Source organism: Hypanus sabinus, chromosome 22 (assembly GCF_030144855.1).
Source record: "Hypanus sabinus isolate sHypSab1 chromosome 22, sHypSab1.hap1, whole genome shotgun sequence".
In the NCBI taxonomy this organism is placed as follows: domain Eukaryota; kingdom Metazoa; phylum Chordata; class Chondrichthyes; order Myliobatiformes; family Dasyatidae; genus Hypanus; species Hypanus sabinus.
The window spans coordinates 18088796-18114493 of NC_082727.1; the positions used below are offsets into that span (position 1 = coordinate 18088796).

The 25698-nt window shown below is 41.4% G+C and overlaps 1 protein-coding gene across 8 annotated transcripts in view; it reads left to right on the forward strand.

The window, feature by feature from the left end:
- r3hcc1l (R3H domain and coiled-coil containing 1-like) overlaps positions 1-25698 on the forward strand; it is a 347567-nt gene that overhangs the window by 219870 nt on the left and 101999 nt on the right. For 7 of the 8 annotated variants that reach the window (XR_009507404.1, XM_059947162.1, XM_059947163.1 and 4 more), the window contains 2 exons: positions 6109-6204; positions 23267-23407. Coding sequence is in view for 6 of the 8 variants with exons in the window: in XM_059947162.1 (XP_059803145.1) it covers positions 6109-6204; positions 23267-23407 (237 nt within the window). In the remaining 2 variants the exon portion in view is untranslated. Of the gene's footprint in view, positions 1-6108; positions 6205-23266; positions 23408-25698 lie in introns of those variants that run through there. The other variant, XR_009507405.1, reaches the window with a different exon arrangement.

The window sequence follows — 25698 nt, forward strand, 5'->3', positions numbered from 1 at the left end:
CTTCTGAGTCCCTCCGAAATTTTGTGTGTGATGCTTGAAAAAAAGACCAAGTGTCATTCATGGAATGGGGAACAGGTGTGAAGGGCTACATGGTCTCAGTAAGATCACTTACTTCCAAGGCAGAAAGTAAGTTTGTAATCATTCTTTGCTCAGTGCAGTGCATTGCCAGTTACCCTGAGAAGGTTAGTGGTAGGCTGCCTGCCTGAACAGATGATAGTGCTCGTGGCTTACACAACTGGGAGAGGAACCTGCTGTGCTATTAACAATGTGAAGCTGAATTCACATATATGTCAGACCTGGCAGGAGTGGTGATTGACCACATGGACAAGCCCTCCCCACCACTGAGCACTTCTACAGGGAGTGCTACCACAAGAAAGTAGCATCCACCATCAAAGACCCCCCCCCCTGCCCCCATCCAGGCCATGCTGTCTTCCCACTGTACCATCAGGCAGAAGGTACAGGAGCCTTACATCCCACACAACCAAATTCAGAATCAGATTTAATAACACCAACATGTATAGTGAAATCTGTTGTCTTTACAGCATCAGTACAATGCAAAACATAATAATAGAGAAAATGTGAATTATAGTAAATATATATATATATAAAAATAGTTAAATTAAGTTGGTTAGTGGTTCATCCATTGTCATCGATGAAGACCTCGACACCTTTATGATGATGATGATAGTGTCAAGACGAGCACTTTGTTTGGATTTAAGTGAGGGAGAGTTGAACAGCATCAGCCTCACTCTGTCTTCCCAATTCCCATCTGGATCCAGTGGCAAGACAAGAGTTGAGCCAGCTGCAGGTGGGACTAGGCGCAGTGGATGACCAGAACATCTTCTGTGTCTTGTCGCACTCTACACGTTCCACGACGCTTGCAGAGAGCACCTTCTTGACCATTGGACCTTCCATTGGTCTTGTCTGCTCAATCTGCCGGAGTCTGTCTTCACATGCTGGGATAGACAACTCCCTATCTCACCGAGGGTTTGAGACCCGTCAGCTACCCTCACCTGGTTTAGCCAGCTTGTCAAAGCCATTGCCTGGGGTATGGCCACTGTCGCATGCAAACAGCTACAGGGGGCCACAGGTGAGAGCTGAGTGCCAGGTGGGGACCAAAGGTAGACACACCACCTGAAAGGGACACGACATGTTCCCCCACCAGAGGTGCTACCCCTTTCTGTTACCCCATAAGTAAGTAGTAAAAATAAAAAATTAGTGAGGTAGTGTTCCTGAGTTTAATGTCCATTCAGAAATAGGATGGCAGAGGGTAAGAAGCTGTTCCTGAATCATACTGTGTGCTTCAGGCTTCTGTACCTCCTTCCTGATGGTAACAATGAGAAGAGGGCATGTCCTGGGTGGTGGGGGTCCTTAATGATGGATGCCGCCTTTTTGAGGCACTGCTCTTCAAAGATGTTCTGAATGCTACAGAGACTAGAGCCCGTGATGAAGCTGATTAAGTTTACAACTGTCTGCAGCTTATTTCAGTCCTATGCAGTAGCCCCCAATACCAGATGGTAATGCAGCCAGTTAGAATGTCTCCAAAGTACATCTGTAGAAATTTGCAAGTGCGCTTGAATTGTTATTACCCATCAACCATCAAGATCTGAACCAGTGTGGATAACTTCACTCACCTCAATTCTGAACTGATTCCACAACCTACAGGCTCACTTTTAACAACTCTATAACTCACATACAGGAGAAAATCTACAGCTGCCAGAAATCCAAGCAACACACACAGAATGCTGGAGGAACTCAGCAGTCCAAGCAGCATCTATGGAAAAGAGTACAGTCGACGTTTCGGCTGAAGGGTCTCAGCCCGAAACATCGACTGTACTCGTTTCCATCGTTGCTGCCTGGCCTGCTGAGTTTCTTCAACATTTTGTGAGTGTTGCTTCTATAACTAATATTCTCAGTATTTATTTATTTACTTTTGTATTTACAGTTTGTCTTTTGCACATTGGCTGTTTGTCAGTCTTTGTAGATTTTCATTGATTCTGTTGTATTTCTTTGCTGTACTGTGAATGTCTGCAGGAAGATGAATCTTGGGGTGGTATATGGTAACATCTATGTACTTTAATAATAAATTTACTTTGAATATTGAACATGGAAGAGCACAAGTGAACCAGTAGGCTTTTCTGTTACATACTGCCAACCAATGCTTCGAACAGACTTGCTAGCACAAATACCCTGTACATGTGTGTTTTATTTGTAGGTGTATGGAATCATACCACATTCAGTTTCAATGTTGCATTTCTCTGAAGTTGAATTCTGGAGTAATTGTTATCATTAGTAAACTGACCAAAACAATTGTTTATTGTGTAAAGCAGTGACATCAGAGAATGAGCTGTGAGAGTCACTGAGCTGGGCACTATGATTTGGCATCAGTTCTAAAGGTGTAGCAGTATGAGGTTAATAACCCTACTAATATAAATACATAATTTTTGATCTACAGTGCCCAGTTCAATACCCAAACCGTTAACTAAATGTCACCCATATCACGTTCAGACAGTTCAAAAAGCATCAATCCATGTCAAGGGAATTTTGTCCAAGCACACAGGGCTTTGGCTAGATTCATTTTGCACTGATGTTGTGCAGTGGGGTTCTCATTGTATATTACCATCTGGTTCCCTTTCAAACATTACGTAAATCAATTATATAAAAGTTTATTATCCATTGTAAAAGGAATAAGTCTATTTTTAATTAAAGATCTCTTTGCTAATAAGGATTTCTTTATCTCATCGTCAACATTTATCTTATTCCATAAGTCAATCAAATGTTTTAATATAGGAGATTCTTTCTTTTCCCGTATCCATTTAGATTCCCATTTATATATAAAATCTTCTGGTATATTTTCTCCTATTTTATCTAGTTCTATTCTAATCCATGCCAGTTTATCTTTCTCAAAAAAAGATGCAATAAATCTAAGTTGATTTGCTTTATAATCATTCTTAAAATTTGGAAGTTGTAACCCTCCTAGATCAAATTTCCATGTCAATTTTTCCAACGATATTCTTGACATCTTACCTTTCCAAAGAAATTTTTATTAGGTGATATTGAAGGGATAAAACCGATACCCAAATTGAATAAATATCAGAAAGAATTTATAAAAATTGTATTGGCAGTAGCCAAAAAGGCTATTGCAGTTACTTGGAAATCGGATACATATTTAAGTATAGATCGTTGGAAGAAAGAAATTTATAGCTGTATTCCACTTGAAAAAATTACTTATAATTTAAGAGATAAATATGAAACATTTTTGAAAATTTGGTGCCTTTATTTACAAAAGACAGGATTAAATATATAGGTGCTCCGAAGAAGAAATAATTGGTTATTTGGGGAAAGAAATAAATATATATACTAAAGTTATTACGAACTCCATGGAGCATGTGGGGATCTTCCAATATCCAGGCACTCTTGCTTTCTTTTTTTTATATATAGGGATGCTGGGAGGGAGGGGTTAAGGGGAGGGGGGATGGGTAATATACATTCTCTTTTCTTCTACTTTTATTTTGTAACTACTTGAAATACAATAAAAAAGTTTTAAAAAAACATTACGTAAATCTGCATGACCTATGATACAGCAGATGGAGTGTTTGCAGCTTTAACACAGTGCTGGCCTCTGTTAACTTAACTCAGTGTTGACTAGACTTACTGCCTTAAAATGCCTCACCTTCATAACTCCCTTACTGAACAGCATAATTTATAGTACAGTGCCTATAAAAAGGATTCGCCCCCCCCCCGTAAGTTTTCATGTTTTGTTGTTTTACAACATTGAGTCACAGTGGATTTAATTTGGTTTTGTTTGACAGTGGTCATTAAAAAAGGACATTTTTGTGTCAAAGTGAAAACAGATCTCTACAAAGTGATCTAAATTAATTACAATATAAAACACAAAATAATGCATTGCATAAGTATTCACCCCTTTCAAGTCAGTATTTAGTAGATGCACCTTTGGAGCAATTACAGTCAATGTGGATAGGTCCTATCAGCTTTTCAAATCAGGACACTGCAATTTCTCCCCATTCTTCTTTACAAAACTGTTCAAGCTCTTTCAGATTGCATGTGGATTGTGAGTGAACAGCGCTTTTCAAATTCAGCCACAAATTTTCAATTGGATTGAAGTGTAGGCTCTGACTTGGTCACTCCAAGACATTAACTTTTTTTGTTTTTAAGCCATTCCTGTGTAGCTTTGGCTTTATTCTTAAGGGCATTGTCTTGCTGGAAAACCTATCTCCCAAGTTGCAGTTCTCTTGCAGACTGCATCAGGACTTCCCTCCATTTTACCCTCTACCTTCACAAATCTTCCAGGGCCTGCTGCAGCCACCACCATGCTTCGTGGTAGGGATGGTCAGTTTTTGATGATGTGCAGTGTTTGGCTTACACCAAACATAGCATTTAGTCTGATGGCCAAAAAAACGCTTAATTGTGGTTTCATCAGACCATAGAACCTTCTTCCAGCTGAATTCAGAGTCTCCCACATGCCTTCCTGCAAACTCTAGTTGTGAATTCATGTGAATTTTTTTCAGCAGTGGCTTTCTCTTTGCCATTCTCCCATATAGCTGACACTGGTGAAGCAACTGGTGAAACACTCGGGCAACAGTTGTTGTATGCGCAGTTTCTCCCATCTCAGCCACTGAAGCTTATAACTCCTCCAGAGTTGTCATAGGTCTCTTGGTGGCCTCCCACATGGTCACTCAGTCTTTGAGGATGGCCTGCTCTAGGCAGATTTACAGCTGTGCCACATTCTTTCTATTTCTTGATGATTGACTTACTCCAAGGGATATTCACTGACTTGGAAATTTTCTTGTATTCATCTCCTGACTTGTACTTTTCAAGAACCTTTCCCTGGAGTTGCTTGGAGTGGTTTTTTTTGTCTTCATGAAAAGTTTTTGCCAGGATACTGACTCACCAGCAGTTGGGCCTTCCAGATTCAGGTGTATTTTTACCTCAATCAATTGAAACACCTTGGCTGCACATGGGTCTCCAAAAACAGGATCTCTACTTAACTAATTATGTGATTTCTAAAACCAGTTGGCAGCACCTATGATTGTTTTGTGTGTCGTATTAGAGGTGAATACTTATGCAATCAAATATTTTGTAGTTAATAATAGTTTTATATTTGTAGTTAATTTAGATCACTTTGTAGAGATCTGTTTTCACTTTGAGACAAAAGAGTCTTTTTCTGGTGATCACTGTCAAAAAATGCCAGATTAAATCCACTGTGATTCAATGTTATAGAGCAATAAAACATGAAAACTTACAAGGAGGGGGGGAATACTTTTTATAGATACTGTATGTTTTGTTTGCACTGTACTGCCCAAAACAACAAATTTCACTACATATGTCAGTGATGATAAACTTGATTCTGATAATACTCAGATTCACAACCTCAGATGCACAGATAATTCCAAACCAGACTACCGCAAAACTACTTCCTTTATTAACTCATTTCAATTTTAATTCCATCGCTTGTCTCTTCTGGGAAAAAAGTCTGGGGAAATTATTGATTGGAGTAATACTGCACTTTCTCTCCAATCAGTCATTTGTCAAAAAAATCAGATCAGCCCTGCTCAATCCACATTTGTTTTGAATGCAGGGATGCTGATAATTTACTGTGTATGAATTTCTTTCTCTCCCTCACCAACTAACAAGCTGTTTTGTTCGTTCCATGCTGGTAGCTTCAACTGTCCACTCCCCCCATGCGTTACAAGAAATTCATTCTCATCTAGAAGATTTTCTTTCACCAAATGTCTTCATTATTTCTATTATTGGTTGCCCTTGGCACTGCTTTGTTTTAAATTGCAGGTCAATACAGAATCTCTTTGTTCCATTTGTATTCAAATGTCAAAAAGACAGCTCTTCTTTAGGTAACAGCATTGTAGAGCATTGGTCCAGTACTCGTTTGGTCAGAGGTGTCCCCATGCAGCACTATCCACAAAATGGATTGATGCCCTTTCCTGGTAATTTTCACCATGTGCCCACTGACCTTGGGAGTCCACCCAACTCTGGCAGCTCAATAAAGTTAATTAGGATAGAAACGCTTTGCTTAGCTGTATTTACTGCTGCTCCTCAAGTGGCAATTAATCATGGCTGTTTTCTCTGTAGCTAGAGACGCGCTCAGTACCAAGCATCCTATGTTGAAGACTCGACCTCTGTCACAAGCATCTAGATCATCGAAGGTGAAAGCCAGAAGCTGTGCAGGTGAGGAAAAGAATATAATTGCAGTCAATTAAGGCTTCCACAGTTTGCTGATTAAAGAGACAATTTAATAATCTGACCCACATTTGTCAAAAAAACAGTAAAGTGTTGCTTGTATCCTGCAGGTGTAATACTGCTTGGCTCCCACATCTGTATTTACAGCCCATACCAGGTTGTAGTTACAGATAAACTGAAGCAATTAGTGCAAGAGCTTTGTTTTGCTGGTGTCTGCATGTTTCACATTGGTGTTAAATAATCCAAGTGGGTGGTTCCTTCTCCAATTGACTGGTGTTTCAATATAATTCCTCTAGCCCTCCCCACAAAAACCCTTTGAAACAAACTTGAAGACTTCTTAAGTGCTCCCTCCCCCAGGCCATTAATCTGATTAACTATTCTAGTTCATGCACCGCCATCCCCTCTCTATTACACCTGTCACTGCACTGTAAACACTATAATCCACATTTAATCATTGTAAATGTATGCTGGTATTTATGCACATTTTATAACATATCCATATATTAACTTTATTTTTATATAATTTGTGTAATTGTTGAATGGTTGTCTTTCATTGCATATCGCACCAACGCACCATAGTAAGTTCCTAGTACATGTCAATGTCTGTAGTGAATAAAATTGATCTTTCAAGTGTTTATTGAATCAAGCTTTTAATTAGCGTGAAACGCCCAGCCCTCACTTGAGAATGCCAGTACAGTCAGCCCTCCTTATCCGCGAGGGATTGGTTCCAGGATCCCTAGTGAATCCCAAAAAATACGGATGCTCAAGTCCCTTATTCAACCTGTCTCAATGTGGTGGACCTTAGGACCCAGCGGAAACCCAGAACTTATTTAACCTGTCTCAGTGCGGTGGACATTAGAACCCAACGGCGGAGCTCTGAATCTGCAGTGTTTCTGTTCACAAAAATAATCACGATCACAATTGAAAATAAAGTGGAAATAATAAAGCGATCGGAAAGAAGTGAAACGCCATCGGTCATTGGAAAAGTGTTAGGCTATGTCAGTCAACGATCAGAACAATTTTAAAGGATAAAGTGAGAAAGGCCCTGCCCTGATGAAAGCTACAATTATTACTAAGCAATGCAGTGGTTTAATTATTGGGTTTTGGGGTTTTGAGTTTTCGATCCTCCATATCAACCCGGCACGGATGGAGAGCGCACTCAATCGCGGTCTGTCACTGGATCGAACTGAAAAACTTCTGTTCCTGAGCCCGGCACTGAAACCTACATTCTTGTGCTTTATATGCATAGAAAGGTAAAATATATACTATATACTAAGACAAGCGTTTGACTAACTGACGCTAAATAATACCGGATTTACCTGTTCCGACTTATTTAGTAAGAGAACTTGGATTTTTTTCGAACCTGAGAAAAAAAACTCTGTACATGCTCGAACAACAAGTGCTGGAAGAGCACTTCCGGGTTTACTTGATTAGCGGTTGCTTGAATTTGCAGATGCGGAACTCGCGGATAAGGAGGGCCGACTGTAATCCCAAATGATTTCAATTGCAGGGATAAATTGGGTGCCGTGGGAGCGTAGCAGATAGCACAACTGAGAGGGGCGTCGAAGTTCTGGCACCATCTGTAAAGACTTCGTACATTCTGTCTATAACTGCGTGGGTTTTCTTCACATTCTCTGGTTTCCTTCCACAGTCCAAAGACGTACCAGTTATTTGTTTAACTGGTCATTGTGAGTTGTCCTGTGATTAGGCTGGTGTTAAATAGGTGGGTTGCTGGGTGGCACAGATCGACGGGCCAGAAGAGCCTGTTCTGCTCTGTATCTCCAAATAAATAAAGTAAATGGGATGCAGTATCTCCAACCCAGTGACAGAATCTCTTCAAAGGTGCTTGATTTTGCTAATTGGTTATTGAATGCCTTGTAAAATTATGAGAGGCAGAAACAGGGTAGATATTGTCAGCCTTTTCCTTGGGGGTAAAATGTGAAATGCTGGAGGGCATAGCTTTAAGATGAAAGGGGGAAAGTTTAAGTGTGTTACAAAGTGTTTTTTTTAAACAGTGTGTGGTAGGTGCCTAGAACATACTGCCAGGAGAAATTGTGGAAGCAGGTATGATACCAGTATTTCAATTCAAGTTTTATTGCATTCAACCATACATGAATACCCCTGAATACAACCAAGATGTTACTCTGGGGCCAAGGTGCAAAATACAGAAACAGTCACATTCAAGTCAAAACACAAGATAGTAAGATATCAGTTAAATACAGCCGCATTAGAAAAAAAATTAGGAAGCATTTAGACAGGCAGGGAATTAGGGAATGTACCACATGCTTAAGACCATGAGAGACACAGGAGCAGATTTAAGACATTTGATACACCATTCAATCATAGCTGATATATTTTCCCTTTCAACCCCATCCTTGTATCTTCTTCCAATAACCTTTGGCGCCCTTACTAATCAAGAACCTATCAACCTCTGTTTTAAATATACTCATGACTTGGCCTCCATAGCCACCTGTGGCAATGAATTCCACAGATTCACCAAACTCTGGCGAAAGAAATCCTTCCTCATCTCTATTCAAAGGGACATCCTTCAATTCAGAAGCTGTGCCCTCTGGTCCAAGACTATCCCGCTAGTGAGAACATCCTCTCCATGTCCACTCCATCTAGGCCTTTCAAGAGGCAGATGTGTAGTTTAAATTGGCAACAGGGTTGTCACAGACCATGGTCTGAAGGGCCAGTTCCTGTCCTGTACTGTCTGTGTTCTCCAGCTGTGACTCTCCCTCCCTTTCTGGCTTGTCTGATCTTCCTGTAATTTCTCTGGGGTAAGCTCTGCCTGCACTCTCAGGGAGTTGTACAATATCAAAAGACACTGTTTTGAAGAAAACTGTTCAGACGTCACCAATTCCTGGTCAATACTCATACCTGAATCAACATCAATAGCAGATTCTCTGATCATAAGACATTGTTGTTCACAGAGGTTTTCTCAACACAAATGGAGCCAATGAAGGAAACATAGGATCTGCAGAAAGTGATTCTGATTTACCATTTCAGGTCAAATTTGTTTATTATTGTCACTTGCATCGAGCACAGTGAAAATCTTTATTTTGCATGCCATCCAAACAGATCATTTCATAATATTAGTCTATTAAGTTAGTAGAAAAGAAAGTGCAGAGTGAAGTATTACAATTACAGAGAAAGTGCAGTACGGATAGACAATAAGGTGGAAAGTCGAAATGAGGCAGATTATGAGGTCAAGAACCTATCTTATTGTACAAAGTTCCTTTCATAAGAAAATCAAGAAACTAAAGATATTGGAAAGCTGAAATAAAGCTGGTAATGAGCAGATCAGCAGTAAAAACAGCTACAGGTTTCCCCCGTTGTTCGAAGGTAGAGCATTTCTATGAAACAGTTCGTAAGCCGAAATGTTGTAAAGTGAAGAAGCAATTGCCATTTATTTATATGGGAAAAATCTGTGAGCATTCGCAGACCCAAAAAATGACCTAACAAATCATGCCAAATAACACATGAAACCTAAAATAACAGTAACATATAGTAAAAGCAGGAATGATCTGATAAATACACAGCCTATATACTTTATAGGAATACTTTTCTATGATTATTGCTGCACTGTCCACCGCAGCAAAAATCTCATGCAAGCGCTCTTGGCAGCACTCGCGGCAAAAACACTCCGTGCAAAGCGCTCCTGGCAGAAATGCACGGCGCAAGTGCTCCTGGCAGAAGCACTCTTTACAGTAACTAAGCTATGAAGCTACCAAATAACACATAAAAATACACAGCCTATATAAAGTAGAAATAATGTACACCCAGTGTAGTTTCACTTACCGGAATCGGGAAGACAGTGAGCACACTGATGATGCTGTATTAGGCTGAGTCGTCGGAGGTTGGTGTGGTGGGTGGTAGAGGAGACTGGGGTGTCATCTCATCGTCTGTTTCCATCAGGGAAGGCAGGTCACCTTCTTCCATGTCTGCCTGCCTCAATGTTGAAGGTCGACGTTCGTTATCTGCTGTGGCTGATGTAGAAGGCTTGAAAAACGACAATATGCTTGACTGCTTAGCTTTGCACATTTTTCCATCATACAGTTCTTTGTAAGCACTCAAACCATCCTGCAAATATGCCCTAAACCTACATACCCTTTCAAAATTAAAGTCATACTTTTCTGCAATCATTGCAGCGTTGTCAATCACAGCGAAAATCTCACACAATTGCTTCCCGTTCAGTTCCTGAACCCACTTTCGGGCCATTCACTACTGCATTCACTTTCAATTGTTATCCTTTCCTCTTCATCAGCTCTTCATCTCTCAGTTCTTGGTCATGGGATGCCAAAACCTCTTCAACATCATCTTTGTCAACTTCCACAAGCCCTTAGCCAAACTCACTATGTCTTTACTTTGTTCACCATGATCAAAATGCTTAATTATGTCTATAGTTTTATGCTAAGCGTAACACCCTTACGCACTCTTTCAGGCTTTTCCGATACCTCAGAACTCATCTTGCTAACGGATGCACAAAATAAATCAACATAAAGCACAGATGCTCACAGGCACATGTTTAAGCAATGCCGGCTAGAATGCAGTTCCGGGGGAGGAGGTTGGTTGCTCAGCGCGCACGCTGCCTTTTTTCTTAACAGTGAAAGCACCTTCTGTTAGTGAAATCAGGTAACTAATGTAGGTCTTTCGTAACAGCAAATTGACGTAAAGCGAACGTTCGAAAAACGGGGGACACCTGTACAAAGAATCTGCTGGAAGATATCAGTGGGTTGAGTAGCATCTGCCAGAGAAAAGCAATTGTTGATGTTTTGTGTTGAAAACCTCTATCAGGGATGCAGAGTCAACACACACAAAACACTGGAGGAACTCAACAGTTCAGGCAACACTTATGGAGGGAATAAACAGTCGACATTTCAGTCTGCAGCCTTTTGTCAGAACTGGAAAGAGAGGGGGCAAAAACCAGAAAAAGGTGGTGGGGGAGGGGAAGGAGTACAAGCTGGTAGGTGATAGGTGAAGCCAAGTGAAGAGTAAGGTGGATGGGTGAGTGAGTTCAGTGTTAAAAGAATTTTCCCTTTCTCAGTTGCCAGTTCAGTGTCTTGGACTTGAAACATTACTCTTTCCATGGACATTTTCTGATCTGCTGTATTCTGTGGTTTCATTTCATAAGTTTCAGAAGAAGTAGAAAACCTGTCGGAGGCTCATAGATTTTGAGAGGAAAGGGAGGAGAAGATGAGTGATTAAATAACAAAATGGAGACAGTGCATGCATGGTAACAGAAACCTAGTGGGAATAATGTAAAACAGCTGTTTGAATTTATAATAGGAAGACTGCAAATCTGGAATAAAATGCTGGAGGTGTCTGTTATCTGAAATTTAATTCTCCATCTCACTTCCAGTCCATCCTCAGCCTCCTGCCCTTCCAAGGAGGCTTGAGGAACAGCACCTCATCTTCCAACTCACCTTCTACCAACCAACAATTGAAGATAAAGGCTATTTGCTGCTCTTGTTTCCAGCTGTCTGACATTCCTTCCGAGTTTTGGGCTGGTAATTTCAGATAATCGTTTTTTAGTCATTGTTTACTTTTAAAAACTGTATAAGGACCACATCTTTAACAGACTGACAAAGGAAATAGCAGTCATCTTCTGAAATACTTGCCTATACGGTATTATCAATCGAGATTTCAGATAAATCAAAGCTGAGGCAGGAAATGCTTGGAACACTCAAGTTTGGACATGCTTTTAAGGTTGGGTGTGGGAGGCGGTTTAAAGGCGGCATGAGGGGAAGATTTCTTTAACACAGGCAGTGGTGGGTGTCTGGAATGGGTTACTGAGGGTAGTAGTGGCAGTAGGTAGGATGGTGGTTTTTTGATAAGATGCTTGAATATGGAGAGACATGGATGATATCCCGGAGGAGAATATTTAGAATAAACTGGCATCAAGGTTGATACAGCATTGTGGGCTGAATGGCCTGTCCAGTGCTGTAATGTTCAGTGTTCCATCAGTTAGCATTTTTGGAGAGACCTGGGTAGGGATCACATTGCAGGTTCGTGGCCTTTTATTGGATCCGCAGTGTGTCAAAACATCTTACATTTATGTAACACCTTTATTGGAATGAAATGATACTGAAACATTGTGCAACTGCATTATCAACAATGGTCTGATATATTAGAAAAGTCCAAGAGATTGGATTTAAAGGAGGGAAGTGGTTTATGAAGGGAATTTCAGAGCTTTGGATCGGGAAACAAAGCTGTTACTGGTCGAGGAATTAAAGAATAGATTTGCACTAAGGACTGGTATAGTTCACCCTTGTGTTACTGAAAAACTGTCCAAATTATAGTGTTTCTATAACACAAATCTTTGGCATAAATTATTCCTTCCTTGTTCTCAATTAATTATTTTTTGGCTCACATGAATTCCATGAGAAATGACTCTTATTTTTTATCCTTGGCTATCTTGGTAGTGATTTGTGAATTCCTCAAGGGTAAATTCACAAAGAGCAGCTTGGTAGCCCACCATTAGTGCAACACTGTACAGCATCAGCTGTAAGATCAGGGTTCAATTCCTGCAGCTGTCTGTAAGGAGTTTGTACATTCTCCCCATGACTATGTGGGTTTCCTCTGGGTGCTCCAATTTCCTCCCACAGTGCAAAGTTGGTGAGTTGTGGGCCTGCTGTGTTGGTGCTGGAAGTGCAGCGACATTTGCAGGTTGACCAGCATAAACCTCACTGATTTGGTTTGGTGCAAACAAAGCATTTCAGTGTATGTTTTGATGTACATGGGACAAATAAATCTTTATAAAATCTCTATATTTCCATTACCCGACTGCCAAATCATGGTAGTAACTAGTAAAGAGACAAAGAGCCATCTTGGAGCTGGAGGAATTTAGAGAAGTGGAATAACCAACTTTAGTTGCACCTCCCAAACCCACAACACTTATTGCCAAGGACACTGGCTTCAGGTACACTGGAGCTCCACGTGCAGTTTTCCCTTCCCCAGGCACACACTTCCCTGACTTATTGCTGAGTCCAGTTCCTGGAACAAGATGGCCATTACTTCCCAGTTATCAGAGGAACAGCAGCTCACTGTGATCTTCTCAAGGGCAGTTGGAGATGGGCATTGGTTTTGCTAGTACAGCCTGAAATAAAAGGGAATAATAAAATCAGTAATTGATTCTTCGCTTCATGGAAGCTAGTAAACGTCAGCAAGCACAAGGTTATTGGGTGCACGGTATGTAGTTCAAGTTGAGACCCCAGCCACAGTTATATAAGCTTCAAGATTATGAAGGATGCTGATGAAAGAAAAGTGGAATAGCGTGCATTTAGTGTTTTTATTCCAGATTTCAATCACCTGCAGTACTTCAGTTTCACGGAGACTGATGTTGTTATGCACAGTGACACCTTGTGATACAGGACTGAAGTGCCATGAAGAGTGCTCAGGACAGCTGTGCTACATGCACAATATGGATTATGACTAGGCGTATTTACTCTGTATATACCCAAGATGTGCTAGCGACCTACAATGACATTTTGTGGGCAGCTCACAAAACTACTAGATGCTATTCTTCTCCTGAACTGTGATTGCTGCAGCCCGCAAACTGTAATTTTCCTTCAAGGGATGTACTTTTGAACCATCTTAATGAACTGGTGATATAGTAATCTCTTGGGGATTCAGCAAACTGGACGCTTGAGGATAGATACAGCCAGGGCAGCCTTTGCTGGGGACAGACAGCAGAAGATGAACCCAGGTTTAGCTCCAAAACTCTATGCTAGTTAAAGCATTGAACAAGATTAAAATTGACAAAGCCAAGAGCGGAAATGAAAACGGTGTATAGGGCGTGCCTTGCTGTATTTGACTGGTCTCTCTCTCTCCTCACTACTACTATTGGGCGAGAGTTGAAAGAGTCTTGGGTCCCACGTTGCCGTGTTCAAGAGCAGTTGTTGGCTTGTGGTCATCAGACTCCTCAGCTCATTTCACTTGCCTCAGTGCTGAACAGGCTCTGCAACTTGTGGACTCACTATTGGGAACTCTGCGGTGTACTTTCTATGTGTTACTTACTTCTTTTTTTTTTGCTATTTGTGGAATGTGTCCTCTTCTTCACATTGGATTGCCATCACCTCACTCCTGGCATGAAACAGTCAATGCCTACTGTAAAATGCACTGATAATTTACAGGCTGATTTCCATGGGAGCTGAGGACAGGAACAGTTTGGAAGTGCATTAAAGCATAATAAATGCTGTAAGTCCTGTGCACAAGTTCAGGGTCTAGTAAAGATGATATTACAAGTGGGAGTGAATCCCATGGTGATTGCTATGCAGAAACTTTCTGTTCTTTTTCTCTGCCTCTCAATACTATGTATGAAGTTCTGTTAAAATCCCACTGGGAATGTCTGACAACAAATCCTGTCAGGAGCTGTATCTGAATTTGACAACAGTAAAGAGCTGGATATATCCTCTCCAATAACCCTCATTAATTTTTATTGGTACAATCCTGATCTATCACGACTTAGTATGGCAGCTGCTCAACCTGTGACTGTAAGAAATTGCAGAGCGTGGAATGCTCTCCCAGAAATGGTGGAGGAGGAGGCAGATACATTAGAGGCACTTAAGAGACTTTTAATTGGTTAATTGGTCACATGGGTGTGGTTGGGCTCTTTGGGCCTAAGTGCCTGTTATTCTGCCTTATCGCTAAAAGCAAGTATAAAACCAATTTGCCAATATTTTTCCTGCCCTTTGATTTGATCATTCCTGATTTAATTATGGCTATTTAATGAGCCCAAGTCCCACAAACATGGAACATTTTCACTCTAAGATAGACAACATTTTATTTCCCAAGAACCCTAGAAGATATAATAGCTTTTCTGACAGAGACACAGGAAAGATTAAATGGCAAAGCTAAAGATTAGCTTTATTTATCACATGTATATATAAACATAGAGTAAAATATATTGTTTAAGTCAATGACCAACATAGTCTGAGTTACTTCCACCAAGGTGGTGCCAGCGAGATAAAGTGGGACAATGTTAGAGTGGGGAGACTTTTGGCTTTGGCTCAGCAGGGTTGGGCAGTAATAGTTGTAGGCAATGTAAGTATCTGATAAGCTTTTTCTTGCTTATTCTTCATCTCTTAATTGTACAGTTAGGGCAGTAAGAATGATTCCAGGGGCTGTGTGTGAGAAGTGAGAAGTCTGGGAGACGTCCAGCATCCCAGAAAGCCACATCTGCACCAGAAGTATCAAGCTGCAGCTACTCAGAGAACATGTTAAAGAACTGGAGCTGCAATTGATGACCTTCGGCTCATAAGGGAAACTGAGAGGTAGTCACCCCGAGGTTGCAGGAAGCATGTGAATGGTTGACCATTAGGGGACTGAAGGGAACTAGGCAGCCAGTACGGATGACTCCTATGGTTGTTCCCCTCAATAACAGGTATACCATTTGGAATGCTGTTTGGGGGGAAATGACCTACTGGGGGGAGCCACAGCAACGAGGTCTCTGGCATTGAGTTGTTGCTCAGAAACAAAGAAGGCAGAGGAAGAATGCAGCGGTGATGGGTGACTCCATAGTTAAAGGAGTAGATAGGAGAGTCTGTGGATACAATAGAGAGACCCAGATGGTATGTTGCCTCCCTGCTGCCAGGGTCAAGGACATCTCAAATTGTTTCCACAACATTCTGAAAGGGGAGGTAGCCAGACATCTTGGTACATATTGGTACCAAAGATAAAGGAAGGAAAAGAGAGGAGGTCCTAAAAAGAGAATTTAGAGAGCTAGGTAGAAAGCTGTAAAGCAGGACCTCCAAGGTGGTATTCTCTGGATTACTGCCTGTGCCATGCACCAGTGACAGTAAAAGGATGATTTGGCAGATAAATTTGTGGCTGAGGAACTGGTGCAGAGAGAAGGGTTTCAGATATATGAATCACTGGTATCCTTTCTGGTCAAGGTATGACCTGTACAAAAGGGACGGGCTACACCTGAACCCAAGGGGGAACAGTATCCTTGTGGGCAGGTTTGCAAGAGTTGTTGAGGAAGGTTTAGACTAATTAGGCGGGGGGGGGGGAACCAGAGTGATAGGGCTGAGGACAGGGATGTTGCTTTACAGCAGAGGTAGTGTATAGTGAGACTGTCAGGAAGAACAGGCTGATGATAGGGTAAAATTGCAGTCATTAGGATGGGTTGCAGTGTAAAAGAGTGACAAATACAGGACTGAAGTTGTTCTATTTGAGTGCATGTTGCACACAAAATAAGGTAGATGATCTTGTAGTGCAGTTGCAGATTGGCAGGTATGATGTTGCGGGTATCACAGACTCATGGCTGAAAGACGATTCTAATTGGGAGCCTGATATCCAAGGATACACAGACAGGTGTGCTGTGGAGGAGGAAGAGTGGCTCTGCTGGTGAAAAAATGAAATCAAATCTTTGGAAAGAGGTGATATAGGATCAGAAGATCCTTCTGGTTAGAGTTAAGAAACTGCAAGGATAAGAAGACCCTAATTGGAGTTATTTACAGGCTCTGAACAGTAGCCAGAATGTGATCTACAAATTACAGCAGGAGACAGGAAAAGCATGTCATAAAGTCAATGTTATGTTAATCATGAGGGATTTCAATTTGTAGATAGATTGGGAAAATCAAGTTGGTGCTGGATCCCAAGAGAGAGAATTTGTAGAATGCCTCCAAGGTGTTTTTTTTTGAGTAACTTGTGGTTGAACCCACTAGGGGATCAGCAATTCAGGATTCTGTGTTGTGTTATGATCCAGGTATGATAGGGGAGCTTAAGGTAAAAGAACCTTTAGGAAACTGTGATCATAATATGATAGAATTCACTCTGTAATTTGAGAGGGAGTAACTAAATTCAGATATCAGTATTATTGATTGGAAGGGGACACTAGCGGAGATGATGGCAGAGCAGCAATGGCTGCAGTTTCTGGGAGCAATTCAGAAGGCACAAGATAGATACATCCCAAAGAAGAAGTATTCTAAAGGCAGGATAACACAACCGTGGCTAACAAGGGAAGTCAAGGCCAACATAAAAGTAAAAAAAAGGGCATATAATAGAGCAAAGAATGGTGGGATGTTAGCTGATTGGGAAACTTCTAAAAGCCAGCAGAAAGCAACTAAAAAAGTCATGGGGGAGAGATTAAATATGAAGGTAAGCTTGCCAATAATATCAAAAATTATGCTGGAAGTTTTTTCAGATATATAAAAGGTAAAAGAAAGGTGAGAATAGATATTAAACCTCTGGAAAATGATGCTGGAGTGGTAGTAACGGAAGACAAGAAAATGGCGGATGAACAAAATAAATATTTTGCATCAGTCTTCACTAGTAGTGATACTAGTAGTATGCTGGAGGTTCGAGAGTGACTAGCAACAGAAGTGAGTACAGTTGCAATTGCGAGTGAGATGGTGTTCGGGAAACTGAAAGATCTGGAGATAGTTAAGTCTCTTGGATCAGATGGACTATACTCCAGGGGTCTAAAAGAGGTAGCTGAAGAGGTTGTGGAGGTATTAGTTATGATCTTTTGAGTATCACTAGATTCTGGAATGGATTGGAAAATTGAAAATGTCATTCTGGTTTTCAAGAAGAGAAGGAGGCAGAAGAAAGGAAATGATAGGCCATTTATCCTGACCTCAGTGGTTGGGAAGATGTTGGAGTCGATTGTTAAGGATGCGGTTTTGGAGTAATTGGTGGTATATGACGAAATAGGCCAAAGTCATTATGGTCTCCTTAAAAGAAAATCTAGCCTGACAAATCTTTTGAAATTCTTTGAAGAAATAACAGGCAGGATAGACAAAGGAGAATCGGTGGATGTGGTGTACTTGTTTTTTCAGAGGGCCTTTGACAAGGTGCCCCACATGCGGCTGTTAAACAGGATAAGAGCCCATGGTATTACAGTAAAGATAGTAGAATGACTAATTTGCAAGAGGCAAAGAGTGGGAATAAAGGGAGCTTTTTCTGGTTGTCTGCCGGTGTTCTGCAGGGGTCTGTGTTGGGACCTGTTTTTTTAACGTTATAAATCAATGATTTGGATGATGAAGTTAATGGCTTGTGGCCAAGTTTGTGGACAATACGAAGATATGAAATTTAGAAGAATGAGGGTGTTTTCATTGAAACCTATCAAATGTTGAAAGGTCTGTATAGATTGGATGTGAAGAGGATGTTTCTTTTGATTGGAGAGACTACACCCAGAGAGGACAGCTTCAAAATAGAGGGACATCCATTTGAAACAGAGATGAGGAGGAATTTCTTTAGCTAGAGAGTGGTGAGTCTGTGGAATTCGTGGCCACAGGCAGCTGTAGAGGCCAGGTCACTGGTTGTATTTAAGGCAGAAGTTGGTAGATTCTTTATTAGGGCATGAAAGGTTATGGGGAGGAAGCAGGAAAATGGGATTGAGAGGGAAATGGTTCAGCCATGATGTAATGGCAGAGCAGTCTCGATGGGCCAGATGGTCCAATTCTGCCCTTATGTCTTATGGTCCAATAGTGATGTCTTGTAGGCAGCTTACAAAACAACTAGAGGCTCTTCTTCCAAATATACTACTTTTTCTTCTTCTGAACTGCAATTGTTTGCAGCCTGTAATTTCCATTTTAAGAATGTACCTTTGTGCTGGTTAAATGATCTGGTACTTCTGCGATCTCCTGGGGGTTTCAATGAACTGGACTCAAGTATGCCGAGGCAGCCAACACCGGGGGTGCATGCTACGTCAATCCCCAATAGTGGAGCACGAACCCATGCTAGGCTCCATTTCTCCATGTCAATTAACGGATCGAGGACGAGAGCAGAAAACAAGCAGTTGTTCAGAGCTATCTGCCTGCATTTGACCAGTCTCTTCTCATTGCTGGTGCCAGTGGAAGGTGTAGGCATCTTGAGTCACATGCCACCAAGTTCTGTTGTCCTGCTGCCATCAGACTTCTGGACAGGATCCACTTGCCTCAGCACTGAACGCACTCCACAACTGGGGACTCTGCAGATGGTGTTTCTTCTGTTTTTGTCTATTTTTTTACTATTTGTGTGATTTGCTTGAGTGGTTCAGTGCTGAATTGACTCTGGAGCTCTGGCCTGCAACCACCAGCACAGCACTGAGGTACTTTGAGAACCCTGCGGTTATGTTATTTGTATACTTTTTATTGTCTGCACAATTTGTTCTTTTTCTTTCCACGCATTAGGTATTTGATGGTCTTTGTGTGTGTCTTTTTCTTTAAATAGGTTCTATTGTGTTTCTTTGTTTTGTGGCTGCCAGCAAGAAGACAAATCTCAAGTTTGTATACCGTGTATATACTTTGATAATAAATTTGCTTTGAACTTTGAAATTTGAGCATTGTGCTTGGGGGCAGCCTGCAAATGTCAACACCCTTCAGTGCGGAAGAAATGATAGTGCAGTGCGAAATAGGCCAGTTAGTGAAGGCACAAATGGGAAAGGCAGACTGGTTATGTAACGCTGTTAGAACACCTGCTTTCGCTATGCGTGCTGATGCACATTCCCCGCATGATGCTTTTATTTCAGATTTGCAACATTAGTGCTTTTTTCTTTTAAGGAAACTTGATGTATTAACAGCCAGAAAGAATGGTTTCATGATCGACATAACTGCAATTTTCAAGCTGCACTTGAAATCACCGCTTCTAAATTCTATTACAGGGATTGTGCTATAATAATCCTGTCATTGAGCGGTACATTAAGATTCTCCAGTGTACTGGAACTGCAAGCCAACAGTCGGTCCTGAAAGACATGGTTTGCATGCTTCCCAGTGTGTGGAGCTGAATTATCTCTCAATTAATCCACCACTCCCAAATTAGCTGTTCACATTTGTGGAAAGCATTAATAAAATACAGATGTTATAATTAAAAATCAGTGGGCTTTTAGTTTTAATATATCATTCTGTACTCGTTCTCAGCAACATTTCTTGTGGTGTGAGCATTGCAGGCAGCACCCTGATTTCACCATTGTACACTCAGTGGCCATTTTATTAGGTACATCAATATGCCTACTCATTAATGCAAATATCTAAGCAGCCTATCATGTGGCAGCAACTCAATGCGTAAAAACATACAGACACTATCAAGCAGTTGAGTTGTTCAGATCAAACATCAGAATAGGGAAGAAATGTAATCTGAGTGACTTGTTGGTGCCTGTTGAGGTGGTCTGAGTATCTCAGGAAGTTGATCTCCTCAAATGTCCACATACAACAGTCTTTAGACTTTACAGAGAATGGTGCGAGAAACAAAAAAATATCCAGTTATCGGCGGTTTTGTGGGTGAAAACGCCTTGTTAATGACAGAAGTCAGAGGAGAATAACCAGACTGGTTCAAGATGACGGGAAGGTGACAGTAACTCAAATAATAATGCATTACAACAGTGGTGTACCGAAAAGCATCCCTGACACACGACATGTCAAATGTTGAAGTGGATGGGCTACAGCAGCAGAAAACCACACTGGGTTCTATTCCAGTGGCCACTTTATTAGGTACATATCTGTACCTACTGAAGTGTCTGCTGAGGTAAAAGTACCCAAGAAGTTGGTGGAGGGCTGATTTGAATCTGAGAGCACGAAAACAGTTTGCTGCAGAAGCTGAAAGTCTTTAATATCTTCAGAAAATGCTGAACTATTCTGCAGCTCAGGCCACATCACTGCAAAGCAGAAACACACGAGATTTTGTAGATGCTGAAAACATTGAGCAACATACACAAAGTGCTAGCAGATCTAGCAACTCAGCAGATCAGGCAGCACCTGTGGAAAGGAATGCAGAGTCGACATTCCTCAGGACCGGAAAGGAAGGGAGCAGAAGCCAGAATGTAATGGGAGGAGGATAGTTGAGACCAGGTGAGGGGGAAGGTGGGTGGGGGGGCAGTGGAAATGAAGTAAGAAGTTAGAAGGTGAAAGGGTTGGAGAAGAAGGAATCTGATAGGAGAGGAGAGTGGGCCATGGGATAAAGGGAAGGAGAGCAGAGGGAGGTGATGGACAGGTGACGAGAAGATAAAAGGGTAAGAGGGGAGACAAAATGGGGAAGGGGTGGAGAAGTTGTCGGATGCTTGAGAAATTGATGTTTATGCAATCAGGTTGGAGGCTGCCCAGATGGAATATGAGGTATATAGGATATGATATGATGGATATTTTATAGGATATGATGGTTAAAAGGAATAGGGTACTAGGATGGCCAAGGATAAAGTGTAGATTAGGGTAGGGGTGTGTGTATGTGTGTGAATGGGTGAAGGGATTTGGAATGTAATTGTCTATCGTCTGATCCGCACTCCGAAGCAGAAGGTGGCAGTAATGCACTATTAAGCTGGGCGCCAACCGCCGTAAAACAAGAAGAAGGAAGGGAGGAAGGAGTGTGAGGTATTTTTATGAGCATGACGTCCATTTTTCTGACATACCCTGTTCTACCCATTCCTGAGTGCTGGGCCACTTAGAGTTGTTGATGTTCCTCAGAGGGTTGACACCTACAAGTGGGTATCCAATTAAGTTTTATGTCAGATTCAGAATTATTATCATCAACTTTTATGACGTTCAACTGATGTTTTACACCAGCAGTAGACTGCAAAGACGTAAACATTACTATAAGTTGCAAAATAAATAGTGTCAGAAAAAAGGAATAATGAGGTACTGTTCACAAAATCAGAATCAGGTTCAATATCACCAGCATATGTTGTGAACTTTGTTGTTATAACAGTAGTTATATTTATATAATAGAGAAAAATGGTGAATTACAGTCAATATATATTATATAAATTAATTAAGTAGTGCAGAAATAACAAATAAGTGAAATATCATTTATGGGTTCGTTGTCCATTCAGAAACTGGATGCAGACAGGAACAAGCTGTTCCTAAATCATTGAGTGTGGGTCTCCAGGTTCATGTACTTGCTCTCCGATGGTAGTAATAAGGTCATGTCCCAGGTAGTGAGGATCCATACTGACAGATGCTGCCTCCTAGAGGCCTCTCGAATATGTCCTCAATGGTGGGGAGCAGTGTTCTCATAATGGAACTAACTGAGTCTACAACCCTCTGCAGCCTCTTTCCACCCTGTGCATTGGTGACTACATACCAATCTGTGATGAGACCAGTTAGAACGCACTCCATCATAGATCTATAGGAATTTTTGTATATCTTTTGTGACATACCATATTGCCTCAAACTCCTAACAAAGTAGAACCACAGGCTCAATATGTGGTATATCTCTATCAAATAATGGGTAAAACTACCATATGGAAATGGATATAGATTCTGAAATAAAGCAGAGCAGAGCATAGCAATTTCCAATCAGATAAAATGCCTCATTAAAACTGCTGTTAGAGTTAGATTAAATTTAAAATCACACACCACTTCCCACTTAGAGATGCACACAGCCATGGCATTTATTATCTGAAGTACGAGGGCTCACAGGTAATTTCCCTGACTCTATATTATTTATGCAGATCCTTGAGAAAAAACTGCATTGCTTCCATGATTAGGCACTGAAAGGTGGTAATGATTTGGCAATTTGTAACCAGTTAGTTGAATAATGCATGACGAATATGCTTATTCAGTGGCAGGGAAAGAGATTTGTTTGTATGCTTGCATGTTGTACCTATCAAAGGAAGGGGACCAATTATTTAAGTGATTTAAGATGGCAGGGATTTTTATTTTCCAGATTTTGCGGAACCATAAGAATCAATCAAGAGCAGGCTGTTTCATCCAAGACATTAAATAAAGCACACAAAGTTGTGATTTTAAGAAAGACGGATCAAAAGTGTGCAAATATAATTTCCTTTGCAAATGCATTCTGAGCCATTAATATGACAGATTTAGTGACCTCTAAACAGTAAAACATTGCTCTTCTGCAATGAGATTATAAGATCACATTCTCTGAAGTAATTTTCTTTCACATCTTATAGTATGATTTACAAAAGCTACGTAATTGAAAATGAATGTAATTGTTTTAATGTGGCCATAACCGCTATGTGTACTAGTATTAAACGAGCTGTTATCTATGAATTACTGTTTATTTTCTCTGTCAATATGCTGTGTAAAAGTTCCATTCTGTTCAATTGGGGTCTCTGCTTGATATTCACAGTTTAAAAAAAGAACTAAGTCCTCTGTTCCCACCTCTCTTGTTTCAGAATTTCTCCTTCCAGCAAAGGAACGACCTCAGACAAGCGCCATGCTGGCTCGAAGGCTGGTTATTGGAGCCCTGGGCGTAAAAAGCAATCAAACCAAGGCAGAGCGCGAAGCTGAACGGCAAAAGCTGAAGGCAGCTCGAGGTAAGCTCAATGGTTTGAGACTTGGAGCTTTCAGAGCTCTGCAGCTGCTGTGTGAGTGAATGTGGCACATTTCAAGATCTTGATTAACAGTCTGTGTTGGGTGGGTAACAACCTTGTAACCCAGGTTGGGTAAAGGTATTAATATCATTTGTATTTGCTGTGTAAAATTTAGTTTACAGGATGCCAGGGTAGCAAAGCAGTTGGCGCAATGCTATTACAGCTCGGCCATTCCAGAATTTAGAATTCACTTCCAGCGCAGTCTGTAAGCCATTTGCACATTCTCCTCATGAGGGTGTAGGTTTCCTCCAGGTGCTCCGGTTCCTCCCAAGGTGCAAAGACATACTGATAAGTAGGTTATCAAACACAAGAGATTCTGCAGATACTGGAAATCTAGAACAACACTCACAAAATGCTGGAGGAACTCAGCAGGTCAGGCAGTATCTATGAAAGTGAATAATCTGTAGACATTTCAGGCCGAGACCCTTCATTAGATTAGTTGGCCATTTGTAATTGTCCTGTGAATAGGCTAATGTTAAAAAGCTGGTTTGCTGTGCTGTGTGGCGCGTTGGGCCGATAGGTCCTGTTCTGCATGGTATTGCTCTTCAAGATGGCGGCGCAATGCAGTCTGCAGCGGCCTCTCCGGAGTTGATATCTGCTATTTGTCAAGCGGAGTGCCGTGCACAATCCTAATCTGATGAAAAACGGATGTGGGAGCACGGAGGAACATCAGGAAATCTCCAGGAAGGCCTTCTTCGTTGCTGCTGCTGCTGTGAGGTCCGGGTCTCTGCTGAGAAGAACAGGCCCCCAGTCCTCGGGGTCGCGTTGCCGGTGGCCGCTGGTGGGGGCGTCATAGTGCGCTCGGCAGAGGATGGTGCTCAGAGAGGCTGTGCTGGAGGGGATGGTCGGAGGCTCGGAGGTTTGACAGACTTGGATTCCGCTGCAGTCAGGTCACTTTCAGTGTGTGCTGTGTCTGCGAGGCTGGGTTCGACGGAGCTTTCATTGTGCTGCGTCTACAAGGCTGAGACAGGCGGCACCGTGGAAGTCCATAGCGGGGATATTCCCTTCTGCCGCCGGTGTGAGATGACGAATCTATCGGGACCCTGAGGACTTCTGGAAACTGTGTGGTAGTTTCTTTCGAACTTATAGTCTTTTAACATCTTTGGACTATTTTTACCGTGCCCATGGTCTGTTTTTTTTAATCAAATTATGGTATTGTTTGCACTGTTGTAACTATGTGGTTTTGTGCAGGTCTTGTAGCTTTAGTTTTTGGTCTTGTTTGTCTGGTGGATTTGGAGCTCCTTTCCAGGGAACATGCTAAGACGGTAGCATGATATTAATATGCAGCAGCCTCTCCAGACTCTGGATTGGGGATTGCCAAACGTTATGGGGATTTTCTGGTGTAGTCTGTTCTGTCATGTGCTTTTGTGATATCATTCTGGAGGAACGTTGTCTCATTTTTTAACTGCATTGCATTTGTGGTTTCTAAATGACAATAATCTGAATCTGAATCTGTAAATAAATGAAAATGACCTACTGTCTTCTCAGTTTCCACTCATGTGAATGGGAGCTCCACTCAGTGTAGCAGTCCAAGTGCTGAACAATCTATTGCCAGTAAAAGCTTTGGTGTACTTAAATACATTATCTTCTGTGTAGTCTGTTAAATGGCTGCCTGTGAAATCCAATGACAAATATCCCATACCTTCAGAATATACACATGTGTAAGGTGTATAATTTAATGTAAGCTCTGTAACTGCTGAACCTCCAGACACTGTGTTTTATTTACTAGGGAAAACCCTTGCCAAATGTCATCTAAAGTTTTTAATTAGTTTTCCAATCCTAAAGCAGAGATCCTAAACCAAGCCCAGCAGCCTGTAATATTGCTATCAGAAATAAGATGAATACCAGTGTGGGAGATTTCCAAGAGAAAAATTAAACAGGGAAAGAAAAGACAATGATGTGATTATTCTGCTTCAAAGGCTGCTCAGAACTGCTGGTGTTTACCTACTAAACCAGGGGACCATATTGGGGCATTTGGTACACTGAGCCTGCTTCACTATTGGATCATAGTAGATTTATTTTTCCCTCTCAATCACATCGTCCGCAGATCCTTTGACACCCTTACTAATTGTGAACCTATCAACCTCACTTTAAGTATACCCAATGGCTGGCCTCCACTGTTCACCAGGCATTCCGAAGAATCACCATTCTCTGGCTAAAGAAATTCCTGATCTCTGTTCTAGAGAAGTCCTGTTCTGAGGCTGTGCCCTCTGATCCTAGATTCCCTCTCTATT